At 37.2% G+C, this 13,903-nt stretch overlaps 1 protein-coding gene across 2 annotated transcripts in view; it reads left to right on the top strand.

Moving 5' to 3' along the window:
• Positions 1–11,878, top strand: part of MYSM1 (Myb like, SWIRM and MPN domains 1) — a 35,348-nt gene extending 23,470 nt beyond the window's left edge. The window contains exons 12-20 of one of the 2 annotated variants that reach the window (XM_030325569.2): positions 1,238–1,323; positions 4,582–4,636; positions 4,985–5,035; positions 5,728–5,802; positions 6,429–6,617; positions 7,553–7,685; positions 9,347–9,452; positions 9,634–9,688; positions 10,701–11,878. In XM_030325569.2, the coding sequence (XP_030181429.1) occupies positions 1,238–1,323; positions 4,582–4,636; positions 4,985–5,035; positions 5,728–5,802; positions 6,429–6,617; positions 7,553–7,685; positions 9,347–9,452; positions 9,634–9,688; positions 10,701–10,868 (918 nt within the window). In that variant the 3' untranslated portion in view covers positions 10,869–11,878. Of the gene's footprint in view, positions 1–1,237; positions 1,324–4,581; positions 4,637–4,984; positions 5,036–5,727; positions 5,803–6,428; positions 6,618–7,552; positions 7,686–9,346; positions 9,453–9,630; positions 9,689–10,700 lie in introns of both variants that reach the window. The other variant, XM_030325568.2, reaches the window with a different exon arrangement.
• The last annotated feature ends 2,025 nt before the right edge of the window (positions 11,879–13,903 follow it).

Here is a 13,903-nt window from a genome sequence, read left to right as displayed (position 1 = left end):
GTGAACACCCAGTGCAGTAGAATGGAAAGAATGTGTGAATGTGTACTTACTGGCTTTCTTACCTTGAGCAGTTTCTTAACCTCACTGAAATTCAGGTTTTTGTCTATGGAGTGTGAATAATACCTCTGTCCAAGAATTGTTATGAGAATTAAGTGAAGAAAATGGAATAAAATGTATGAAGATTCTAGTACTAGGTTACTTAATAAGCCTTGCATATACCAATTACTCAGTAAATTTTAGTTTTCCTCTTGAGTTTCAGTACAAAAACAAAACAAAAAGAAAACGTTCTCCTCTTTTTCTCTTCCCCATTCCCTGTCCCTAGCCTCACTTAATCTCTAATCTAGGCACAACATTAGTAACGCATGATTCCTGCCTAGAAAGAACTTCTATAGTTTCTAGTAGGAAAGATGAAACCTGTGTTAAGTTACATAAGGTTGATCTTAAGAAATGTCAGTTCTTCCCCAAGGGGTGTGTGTGATGAGAGAAGGTTTCACAGAAGATGTGACTTGAGGGATTAGCAGGACAGTCTCAAAATGTAGAAAAGTAGGTGAGGGCATTCCAGGCTAAGGGAGCAGCATAAACAAAGGTAGAGATGTGGGAAAATACCAGACATATTCTGGAAAAGGTGCCTAGTTATTTGGGCTAAAGTGTAAGAATGATAGTAGAAATGGAATGAAAAGATTAATTTTGTACTTATGTAGGACTTATTATGTATGTGTCCAACCCTATTCTAGTGTTTTATAAACATTAATGCATCATTACGATGACATCATGACACTGTTATTATTACTATTTTTGTTCCCATTTTAAAGATAAGGAAACTAAAGCACAGAAAGCTTCAGTAATTTGGCCAGGGTCATCCAGTAAGTAGCAGAGCGAGGCATTCTGTCTCCAGAATCTGTACTCTTTATCATTATGCTGCGCTGTCTCCCTGTTGGGAAAGAAAACAACACAATAGGACTTGATGACTAGAAATGGGAAATAAGTAAAAGGAGGGACTCAGGTGATTCTGAGGTTTTTAAGTTTGGTGTGGCTGTAGATTTTGGAACAATTTTTTAATATATTATCTAGCATTGCAATTTGTTAGTAGAAAGAAGGAGGTACATCTCCATCAACATAGTCTATCCTGTTCTCACCTGCCTTTAATTATGGTGTTAAAGAGTATTCTTTATTATTATTGATTCTGCCTGTCAGTGGCTGATGGACTGGTTGATCAAATGGTTGTTTTCTGTTTTAGCATCTCTCTGCCGAGGAATTGGCGAGAAGAAAAGAGGAAAAATGTAAATCTGTTAAATCCTCAAAAGTACCAAGACCAACAAAAAGGTATAGTGTTTTACACATGTAATTTTTTTTAACTTATCACCAATGATTAGGAATGTATGGAAAAAATACCTGATTAGCAACATATTATTCATATTAAGTTTAAAAATACTACTAGATGGGGCGCCTGGGTGGCTCAGTCTGTTAAGTGTCTGACTTCAGCTCAGGTCATGATCTCACACTCCATGAGTTCGAGCCCCACGTCGGACTCTGTGCTGACAGCTCAGAGCCTGGAGCCTGTTTCAGATGCTGTGTCTCCCTCTGTCTCTGCCCCTCCCCAGCTCATGCTCTGTCTCTCTCTGTCTCTCTCTGTCTCAAAAAAATAAATAAAAACATTAAAAAAAAATTTTTTTTTAAATGCTACTAGAATTTTTGAAATTTTTTATTTCACTGATTACCAGTTTGGAAGAGCTTGAGCAAAAGTTTTGAATTTATAGGTTTAGTGACTATAGGATCCAACATATGTTGTAAAGGGGCCTTGATTATAACAGGTGGTCATTCAACTCCTTAGACATTATAAATAGGTAACCTCATGAAACGACTAGTGCTTTCTTTGGTGCTGATTGTTAGCAAGGTTTTTGGGGATTTTTCTGTGTGTGTGTGTGTGTGTGTGTGTGTGTGTGTGTGTGTGTATGTGTGTGTGTGGTTTTGTTGTGTTTTTTTTTTTTTTAATAATCTGTTATTTGTAACATAACAGTTAAGAGTCACCAAATAAGTTAAATGTCTTGGTTTTCTGGACCCTCACTTTCTGTAGATGCAGAAATAGATTATGGTTTCACCAGTGTCCCTTTTAAAATAAGATATCTAGGAATGTCCCCAGGTCATTTTCAGTGAAAGAGCCCTGATGTTTAACCAAGTGTAAGTCCCTAGGTAAGTTATGTAAAGCCTTAAGCCTTCAGTGCTCATTCATAAAATAATAACTATAATAGCTAAGACTGTTGACTATGCTTTAAGCACTTTGTATGTATTAACTCATTTAATCCCCATAACCACCCTGTGCAGTAGTTAATAATATCATTCATGAGGAAACAAACTTGCTCATGCTTGTTAGTGATGGAGCTGTGGTTTAATCCAGGCAGTCAGACTTAAGAATCCATACTGCTAACATTACATTATATATCCCCTCTCTAAAAGAAAAATTAAAACCTACAGTTGTTGTGAGAGTAAAATAAGATAAACTATGTAAAAAAATATCGTCATCCATAAGCTAGGACTCCTTATCTAGTATCCAGACATTTGCTTTTCTGAATCTCAGCATGAGACATATTTATTGTGATTTCCAAGTCATTGTTCCAGTTTGTCACAATCTGAATCCAGCCCCACTTTTCTTATACTAGCCTTCATAGATTTGAGTCAATATTTCAGTAAGCTTACCTCTTCTGCCATTGATCACTGCTTAAAATGTTTAACTGGAATAAGGGAAAGCCTCAGACATCATTGTTCCATCAAGTACACATTGCCACAGTTGACTCATGATTTTTCATCTTGTGCAGAAGAAAAATCATAGTAGATGTCTTGCTTACATTCAGACAAAATATATTTGAATCTTTATGAGTCTGCTAGTTTCTAGCAGATCAGTTCTATCAAAAATGAAATTTAGGGGCACCTGGGTGGCTCAGTCGGTTAAGTATCTGACTTCGGCTCAGGTCATGATCTCATGGTTCGTGGGTTCGAGCCCGTGTCTGGCTGTGTGCTGACAGCTCAGAGCGTGGAGCCTCTTAAGATTTCTTTGTCTGTCTGTCTGTCTGTCTGTCTGTCTCTGTGGCCCACCCTTGCTCGCGCTCTGTCTCTATCTCTGTCAAAAATAAACATTAAAAAAACATTTTAAAAAAAAATGAAATTTAGATTTACTTATCATGACATATATTTTCATGAATCCCTTATTACCCTTAGTAGTCCTCTCTTCACTCGCTAAAGGCTCAAAATCAGCTGTTGAATAATCTTTTCCAGAATTTTCTCAGTATTCACATTTAATTCCTCTGCTCCCAAAGTCTGCTTTTTTTGTTTAAGAAAATAAAGCCCAAAATTGCCTATTTGTAGCCCTCCAATAATTTTTCCTTTCTGAACAGTTCCTCCAAAAAGGTCAGTGGGTTTCACATCATGGTTCTTCATTGCTCTGGGATGCATATGCTGTCTTTGTGTTCTTTTTTTTCGTGTTGATGAAGCACTTTTTTACTTGAAGATCTTTCCTCTTCATTCATCTTATATTTCTGAAAAAATGCTTACTATGTATCAGGCACTGTTCTAGGCACTTGGAGTACAAAGTGTCTGAATTGCTGACACTAACAGTCTCTGGTAGAATAGGAGCTAAATAGTCCTGCTCTTTTCTGGTTGTGTTAACATGAACATATATTCCTTGTTTTTTTCTTTCTCTGACCATAGCCTAAAGAAACCTTATTCTTGATATCTTCCTCAGACTTCAGTTCTTTACTGCTCAAAGCCTTTCTAATATTGCTCTCAGATTAATACATGCTTTTTTATCTACCCTTGCTTACGTGCCCCTCTTTTTTTTGTCTTTTTTTTTTTAACTTTCTCATTTTTTTTTTCATTTTTTTTTTTTAATGTTTCTTTTTGAGAGAGAGAGACAGTGCAAATGAGGGAGTTGCAGAGAGAGAGGGAGACACAGAATCTGAAGCAGGCTCCAGGCTCTGAGCTGTCAGCACAGAACCTGACGTGGGGGCTCCAACTCAAGAGAACTGCCAGATCATGACCTGAGCTGAAGTCAGATGCTTAACCTACTGAGACACTCACCTGCCCCTAACTTTTTTATTTTAAAATACAAGTTTATCATTGAACTTTTCATATACATTAATTTCTTTAGTAGAACCATTGCCATTCATTCAACAAATATTTGAGTCCCTACCCTGTGCTGATACCGTACTGACAAGTGTTTTTGAGAACTTTCTTCTTGAAACTTTTTTTACCATGTCATGTCAGGGAGTTGTTTACATTTTCTTCAAACTTTTTGAAACCTTTCAGTTTAGGACACATGTGTGGGTACAACGTTCTTCTCTTTGGGTGTTAAAAGAAACTAAGGCAACAACTACTTTCTCCCAAAGGCCCTGTCATTTCCCATTTCTTAAATCAAGTCCAAAACTCAGCAGAGTTATATGGGATGTCCTAAGAAATTCCCCTCGCTTAGTATTTTTCTGAGAATCTAGATTTAGATTATTGATACACATTTTCAAATTTAAGTGAATGTTATTTTCCTGATCTTGTCATTGAGATTATATTAGAAATGATTTTTTTTTTCTTTTTCAGCTCATTTGATCCCTTCCAACTGATACCTTGTCATTCTTTCAGTGAAGAAAAGCAGGTACTATTTATGCATCACTAAATGGCCATAAACCATGCCCTTCTGTCAGACAGGAAGTATTTCGTTTCCTTTGTGCGCAAGGCATATATGTATGTGAAAGATTGGACGAGGCAAGGTACATTATGGGTCAGATGAGTGATGCAGATGGGAAATGAAAGAGAATTTCTCCATGCTAGGATTTTGAATGATAATATTTGTAAAAATCTCTGATTTGTGCTGAGCCTTGGTTGGTGATGAGAACTTGGTGTGATAGGTAAAGAAGAAAAGGGTGGACATTCCAGTGAGGAGGAATAAAATCTCTATTTTTATGCTCCCCCATTTTTTTTTTTTTTTTTTTTTATATTTCAGGAGCCATTTCAGGTGAAAGTGGCTTCAGAAGCACTTTTAATAATGGATTTGGTAAGGATAATCTATTGTGTTTACTTACTCTGATTTCTATTCTTGTGTATTTTTATTGCAGGCTTAAGAGAGAGTATGGAAGACGTGTATTTTGGATCTTAACTATCCTCTTTTACAAGGAGTCTAAAAATAAGTCTTTTCTTTTGGAGAAAAGCCAAACAATTGCATGTTTCCATATTTTAGAGAAAATAAATTAATGTGAGTTTTTGCAGACTGTTTATCATCATTAACCCTGTTTTAATTTCCTGGCATCCTTTGTCTGCTGCCTTCTAGATAACTGCAGCAAAGCGCAACTCCTACCACTTGGAGGTTCCTTGTTTGCACTAAGTTACTGAGACCTCCAGTAGCTGTGTTGGTTTTGGATGTTTTTCTAGAGGATGTTTTTTGTAGGACTACCAGGAGTGACTTTTACTTTTTATCTTTAGGGTCCTGAGTGAGGAAAGCAAATGGTGTCTTCATTTTGTAAATCAAATAATGACATCTTTGAGTGTTTGGTTCAAAGCTTCTTAGCTGGCAGCGCAGATAGATTGAAATCCCAAGTCTTTGTGTAGTGAGCCTAGTGTCTGATTCCTCTGCTATGTCCGGTTACCATACTTACAAATGATTCTCCTATGTATAAGTGAGCTTTATTCTGATTTTTTGTCAGATGGATTTGTATGTTTGGGCTAAGTCTATTTTGTATTTCTTTTTAGCATGCTCATGTTTCTATGGCAGAAGTGATTGGTCTATTAGGAGGAAGATACTCAGAAGTTGATAAGATAGTTGAAGTAAGTTCTTGCTCTTAAATATTTTTTAAAATCATTTAGTCCTGCTGCCATACCAAATATTTTTATAGATTTCAGTGGATATAATTAAAATAGAATTACCTGTGATATAAATGAGAATATGCCAGTGTGGGCTGGATATTCCCAGGAGTAAATTAACATTCCATATATTGAGTACCTGTTTCCTTTTACCATCAAGAAAGAGGGAGCACGGCCAGGCCTCGCCTCCTCGTTGCCTTCACCAGTAAAATGCTACAACTACTCTTAAGAGGCCAGGAACCATGCAGCAACCTTATAGTTGAAACTTGGCATGCATCACTTTGTTGAAATTATTATCATAAATAATAGGACTCATTGAAAGACTTTGTATGTGCAGGTATTATATGGGCTGGCCTGGAAAACTAACAATTATTATGGCCTTGTCTGAGTGGAAAAGTGGATTCTGAGTTCCTACATCGAATCACTTTTGAAGTGTAATTCATTTGCAGGCTAAAGGCTGCCTGTGATACTGTCGGATAAAAGACGTGGCCTAAGAAAAGCCTCTGTATCTATGTATGAAAGAACTAAAACATTAAAGTGATAGAATTAACGGGATTCAGTGTAACCATGTAAGGATTAATCTTTTATAGGTCTGTGCAGCAGAACCTTGTAACAGTCTGAGTACAGGACTGCAGTGTGAGATGGATCCTGTGTCACAAACACAGGCCTCAGAAACCTTGGCTGTGAGAGGCTATCGTGTAATTGGATGGTATCATTCTCATCCTGCCTTTGATCCAAATCCTTCTTTACGAGATATTGACACTCAAGCCAAATACCAGGTGTGCCTCTAGGTCTTGCGTGTATGCACGTTTTCTCTCCTCTCGTTGCTTTCTATTCTATTATATAAATATACTTTTTTTTTTTTTAACGTTTATTCATTTTTGAGAGACAGAGCATGAGCAGGGGAGGGGCAGAGAGAGAGGGAGACACAGAATCTGAAGCAGGCTCCAGGCTCTGAGCTGTCAGCACAGAGCCCGACGCGGGGCTCGAACTCACAGACTGTGAGATCATGACCTGAGCTGAAGTCTGACGCTTAACTGACTGGGCCACCCAAGCGCCCTCTATAAATATACTTCTAACATTTCTAGCGAAGTATTGAATTTCTAATATTATTTACATCTGGAGTTTTGAAATAACTTTGCATTTTTTCTGATTACAGGGGTAATATATGTTTATTTAAACATTTGGAAAATCAGCTATTTAGTACAGACAAGCCATCTAAGTGACAGTGATAATTACTCCCAGAGCCTCTAAAAATTGATGGGGACAACTAGTACAGGGACTGGGTACAAGTGAAATAACCAGAAGCAGTCTATTTTGCATCTCTGGAAAAAACAAACTTTTGTTCCAACATTTTATGTTTGATAGGTGTATGTTTTTGCTATAGGCAGCTATTATTACCATATTGATAAAGATTATAGCTGAAGGGTAGTGAAAATAATTTGTAGACATATTCATGGTAAATACAGATTTTCAAGCCAGGTCATATTTTTAAGGATCATTTCTGGTTGGGTTGAGTACATTTTGACCTGAAAAATTTAGAGTGTGGAATGATATATAGTATATTTCATTTAGTTGCTGTTTGGATGTGAAGTTTTTAACACACTTTGGTGCTCCTTTTTTCTCCATTCGTTATTTAAGATGTTGCTATGGGTAAATACTGATTTTTAAATTTATGTAGTCAAGACTAATTTTACTTTTCTTTGAATTGTAGAGTTACTTCTCCAGAGGCGGTGCCAAGTTCATTGGAATGATTGTTAGTCCTTATAATCAGAACAATCCTTTGCCTTATTCCCAGATTACCTGCCTAGTTATAAGTGATGAAATTAGCTCAGATGGCTCTTACCGTAAGTTTTCAACAAAAACAACTTCATCCTCTTTCTGCCCACGTTTCTTTGAATCTTTCATAGCAACGAATTTACAACTATGTGAAACTATGTGATGGAAAGCTTTGCAGCCTCAACTAGAGAATTGCTGTCTACATACCATGTAGTGCGGCCTCCCTCTTTCCTTTAGTGATATCCTTCTAGATTCAAGTCCCCACTGTGTTACCATGGCCTCTGGGCACAAGGGTTATATTGTGCAGAACAGTTAGAGCCAGGCAGCGTGCATGTTAGTTACAGGCAGGCGTACCACGGAGATACTGCAGGTTTGGTTCCAGACCACCACAATAAAGCGAATATCGCAATAAAACTAGTCAAATGCTTTATTCTTAAGTTTTTGGAGGGAAGAAATGAAATAGAGGAGAACTAAGAAATGAAAAAAAAAAATCCACCTGGGAAAAAATGGGGAAAAAAGACCATTTTAGAGCATATTGACAGAGTATGCTTAATATTGTAAGGAAGGACAATCATAATGTTTTCCTTCATTTTTTTTCATGCCTTTCTGTTTGCTCGCATTTTATTTACCTGAAAAGTCTTAATATTGGCAAAAACGCAGTTGAGAGGCAGTATAATGTAAAGTTAATAACGTAAACTGGAGCCAGACTGCCTGGGTTCAGATCCTGGCTCTACTTAGTAATTACGTGTATGCTGATGAACAGGTTATTTAACCTCTCTGTGGCTCTGTGTCCTCATCCAAAAATAAATAAATAAAGGACAGTACTGGCAGCTAGTGCATTTAAGTGGCCTTCCATGTAGTAAGCATTGTATAAGTTCTACAGTTAATTTTACGGTGTTGCCCTCTGCTAACAAATCAACTCAGCTTTTCTTTTAATACACTGCAAATATAATTACAGGGGGATCTTGAAGGCCATGTGAAAAATTTCTAAGGAGGCTCATCCTTTGGTCTTTTGCCTTTCTGGCTATGTACATGGCATCCACCCCTTGGGCTCCTGTCTCTGGAACTGAGCATGACCATTTTGACAGGAGTGCAGTTGCTGCCCTTCCAGAGTTCATCCTATTCCCTGACTGGTTAGGTTAGCACCTGTAGGCAGGTCAAGTGAGTGTGGGCCCAGAAGCCAGGCAGACCTGCTGGGGCTTAAAATCCAGGCTCTTCCACTTCACCAGTCTAAGCAGGTCGTTCCATGTGTCTCGGCCTTCGTTTCCTTATCTTTAACGTAGGAATAATGCACCTGCCTTATAGCATTGCTGTAAGCTCAATGACCCATGTGAAAATAAAAATCACTAGGAGGGAATTGTCTTTGTTTGCCTACCTCGGTGTCTGTTTAGCCATAGTTCTGGCACCGTTTTTAACAGTGCCCCCTTTCACTCAAAAAGTCTCTTGATTTGGATATAAATTATGTGATCATCCTGCTTCTCCGTTCCTTACATAGAATTGTCATGCAAATGGTACATGTACTCTTCTTTATTGTTATTAATTGCTGAGCATTAATATGCTCGATGGGCCAGGTTCAGCCAGGCAGTAAATATTTAATGAATGCCCACTATGTTTAAAGTGCTGTTCAGCTGGTCTGCCAGGTTGTGGTTGTGAGGATTCTTGGTAATTAAAAGGAGATTGGGGATTGAAGCGATAGCTGATGACAGTCTGCTTCATTATGCTTTTCTAGGTTTACCTTACAAATTTGAAGTACAGCAGATGCTAGAAGAACCTCAGTGGGGATTAGTGTTTGAAAAGGCAAGATGGATAATAGAAAAATACCGACTGTCCCATAGGTATGTGCTGTGGTTTGAGGTGGCCGCACATCTGCAGCGCGTCTCATTAAATGATGTTTTAGAGAAAACCCAAGTTAAATATAAAATTATGATGTATGGCGTCAGTGACAGTTTATTAGAAAACAGATTCGTTTGTGGTATTTGTTTCATCAGTTTGTCTTCATATTTCTTCCAACAGCAGTGTCCCTATGGATAAAATCTTCCGCCGGGATTCTGACCTGACTTGTTTGCAGAAAGTAAGCTGCCTTGATTTTAATTGGTTCTATTGTTCACAGATTCTAAAGCTATTCATCTCGATGTGGTTTCCCATGATGCCTAATGCTTTGTGGATACATTTTCTGTGTATTTTTGTTATTGCCGTTTCCTATCTAAAATTAATTTCTAGGAGAAAATTAGTAACGTATTTTGTTGCCCACACTTGCATATAGAAGTAATACTAGTTTAGAATAAATTTGTCAGTGTTGGCTGATAAATTTCCTAGCAGATTATTATTATATACAATGGAGAACATTTTTCTCATTTTATTAAATTCAAAAGTCTCATGTTTCCATTTAGCCTTAATAATTGTTCGTTTTTAAGATTGGTAGTATAAATCTAATAACTAAGTTTAAGTGTCATTTTATTTAACTTTCTGGTAGGAAATAAAGAGTCCTGAATATTTTTATTTTACTTCTTGTTTTGCTTCTATGGGTATAAAGAGTTAAAGACCCATAGACTGGTAACGTCTGTCTTTTTTTTTTTTTTTTTTTTTTTGGTAGCAATTTAAGAAGAGAAAACTAAAACATACTGAGTTTCTTTTTAATATTTTTACCCCCTTGAATTAAAACTTTCTTTTTGTTCTGTTGGAAGATTGATGTGCGTGTTTCTCAGGAAACAGCTCTACCATCCTGATGTAGCGTCCGTGGATGTACATAGATTTTCGTTCTACAGGATTACTTTGCTTTGTAAATGTAACTACTAAAAAAAGAAGCAAAGTCACAAATTTGTCCAAAGTAAAAAAATCACACTTAAAATCTCAAGTGTGTCTCCTCATATAAAGTCATAAAGGAATAAGCCCAAGCATTTCTCAACAGTGACTTCCTACACTCTAGGTGCGTGATTATTGATCACAAAACTGTCTTCAACCACATTTAAGGAGACTGTTTCTCTTTTGCTTATTAGAAAAAGATTTGGAAAGGGATACAATAACGATAGTAGTACAAACCCTCTTCTTACCCTTTTTAAATATAAAACTTTTCTCTCCAATAGCTCTTGGAGTGTCTGAGGAAAACGCTGAGCAACGTGACTAATTGCTTCATTGCCGAAGAGTTCTTGACTCAAATAGAAAATTTATTCCTTTCCAATTACAAAAGCAAGCCAGAGAATGGAGTGGCTGAAGAGAACTGTGCTGCGGGTCCAAAGGAATTGTTAATGTAATTATTTTAAAGTAAGGCATTCTAATCTGGACACAATAGATCCTACTCTCAAAGTAATAACCTTGAAATTATTGTAATTTAGCTAATAGTGGCACACCTTTAGTATTTTGCCTCTAGTTCACAGAATCCAACTTGGTCACGTAAATCATGTGACAAAGAGATATGGACTTGTTTTCCTACAGTGATTATCAGAGTGTTGTGTGAACCAGGGTCTGCTGCGGTGCTCCAGTCCGACCATGGCCAGTAAGCAGTGCAGTAGACTCTGAAGGGCTGTCTGCTGTACTGTTGTATTCAGGTCGATAAATGGCATGTATCTGTCATATTTATTTCTTCCCCAACTAGTCATTCCATTTTTGGTACTTCATGTCTGTGTCTCATTAGGAGCACTTCCATTTTTTCCATGTGTTTTGGTGAGATTTGGTTATGGTTGCAAACGAGACATGGATGGATGGTCACTGAGGTAATTAATAACATGGTTGAGAACTAGTGGCCTAATGAATCTAGCAACATGCTATAGGAGGCCAGGGCAGGCATAAGAGACCCAAAGGAGAGAATCAGCTTGCCAGTTTTCCCATTATAGATATTTGTTTCCATTTTATTTTATAGCAGTAATACTACAGGATATGGCATTTTCTCAGCTATCTGAAACATTTTGTATGGATTTCAGATACATGAAATAATTAGCTTCAACTGTATGTCCACTTCTGTTAGTGTGTGTGATAAAACCTCATTTAATTGGAAGATGAGTAATCTTCACCCTCAAACTAGATTTTTTTCTACTACCTGTCCTCAGAAGAGGCAAATTATAATACTGCTTAAATATTAAATCAGAGATTTAATTTTAAAAACAAAAAAGCCTTCCAGGGTATATTACATATCTAACCCAGTTTCATATACTTTCTAAATGTAGAACATAAGTTAGCAAACTTTCTTTTTTTAATTTTTTTAATTTTTTTTTTTTTTTTTTTTTACATTTCTTTATTTTTGAAAGACAGAGACAGAGCACAAGTTGGGGAGGGGCAGAGAGAGGAGACACACAATCCAAAGCAGGCTCCAGGCTCTTGAGTTGTCAGCACAGAGCCTGATGCGGGGCTGGAACCCACAAACCGTGAGATCATGACCCGAGCTGAAGTTGGACGCTCGACCAACCAAGCCACCCAGGTGCCCCTTAAGTCAGCAAACTTTTTATGTAAAGGGGCATTTAGACAATAACTTAGGTTTGTAGGCCACATACTGTCTCTATCAGACATTCTTCTTTGTATTTTTTTACAATCCTTTAAAAATGTAAAACCATTCGTATTACCTCATGAGCCTCACAGAAAACGAGTTGCTGGCCATTATCGTCCAACCCCTGCTCTAAAGAGTTAAAAACATTTATAATTTATTTTCAGATGCATGAACCTGAGAACCTGAAAGCCCTTATTTACATCATCTTCCATCATCTTTGTTCTTCAACAAAACTTAAAGTTGTGATTTACATTTAAGTACATTTTCAAGTAAAATTAGCAATCATGCTGCCTGTTTACTCAAATAGATTTGAGTTCATTTCTATTAGCTATAGAACTGATTTACACCCATTCTCCAAGCATCCTTATTAATAATAGTTTTATTACGTCTTACCTGGATGTGATTCTGTATTTTTATCTCTTTTGGTTGTAATCATTAGCTACAGAAGAATATGGCAGTATTTGAGAGAGCAGCGAGCCAGTTTTAGATGGCCTGGGTCTTGGCTCAACCTTGTGACTTGGAGGTGGGGGGTGGAGAGATGGTTACAGTTGACCTTCTCTGGGCCTAAATTCTTGTGTAACTGAGGTCTAAATGACCTTCCTAACAGCCCTGCAGGTCTAAATGTATTCCTCTATAGGTAGTTAGGATAAACAATGAAACAATGTATAAGGCAGTTACTTTTGGGACTGAGGTTTATAAGAGCTATAGACCAAAAAGCAGGAAACCTGAGTACTTATCCTAATTCTGTTATCAGCTTTGCTCTGTGACAGTGATAAAATCACGTAATCTGTCTGGACCTCAGGCCCTTCACCTATAATCCACGGGTCTGAGTTTTATGACTTAGTTTATCCTTCCAAGCACACAAAGTCTGCGATTCTGTAAAACATAGTAATTGCTTCCTTTGTACTCTTCCTTTTGACATATTTTTCCCATTGTACATTGGGAACAGATCCTAGAAAGTGGTATTAATTAGCTCTTGATTGATATTTCTGTATAAATTGATGAATTCGGGTGATGGAAAATAATCGAAATTGTTAACAATTCTTTTCTCAAATCCGGTTCCTCTGCATGCCAAGTTAACCATATTTACCAACCTAAGCCATACTGTGAGGAAGTCAAAGATGGTAATCTTCAGAGTTTAGAGTTGGAGAACACAATTTTTTAAATAATATTTACTGAGTGTTTTTTTCTGATGATAGAGTATGTTTTATCATAAAATATTTTTTAAAAACAAAATGAATAAAACAAAAATATATAAATCCCGTTATCTAGAAAACCACAGGTAACATTTTAGTATATATTCTTCCCCCCCTTTTTTTTCCTGGACCATGTAATTTTGGAACATTAAAACCTGTAGTTTTTTCCTCTCCCTCCTCCTTTGTTCATTCTCCCTGCTTCCTTTTGCTCTTATCATATTCTTAAAACATTTTTCAACTGCAGGTGCCCACATTCACTGCCGACTTGGGCTACTGAGGGCAGTCAGAGCCAGGGCCTTGGAGAAGCACAGAGGAAGTCTGTTGAGGGGCAGTGTAATATAGGAAATTCAGGAGGCAGAGACCCAAAGGAAAACCTCCCTCTGGTAATGTTTACAGGAGTGGAGACCGGACCTGAAAACATCCAGATCTCTTCATCCTGATTTGATTCTTACAGTTGCCCAGTGACAGTAAAATAATGAACTTTTTTTTTTTTTCTTTTTCCTGCTTGGCTAGCGGAAATTGACAGTAGTACTTTGCCAGTATTAGACTTAGTTCTCTGTAAAATCTAATCTCAAAGTAGCTTTCAAAAAAGAAAAATCAGTGGAATAAGATC

This window comes from Lynx canadensis, chromosome C1 (genome assembly GCF_007474595.2).
Source record: "Lynx canadensis isolate LIC74 chromosome C1, mLynCan4.pri.v2, whole genome shotgun sequence".
Lineage (NCBI taxonomy): Eukaryota > Metazoa > Chordata > Mammalia > Carnivora > Felidae > Lynx > Lynx canadensis.
The sequence above is the reverse complement of the archived record's forward strand: the minus strand, read 5'-3'. Positions and strand labels throughout refer to the sequence as shown.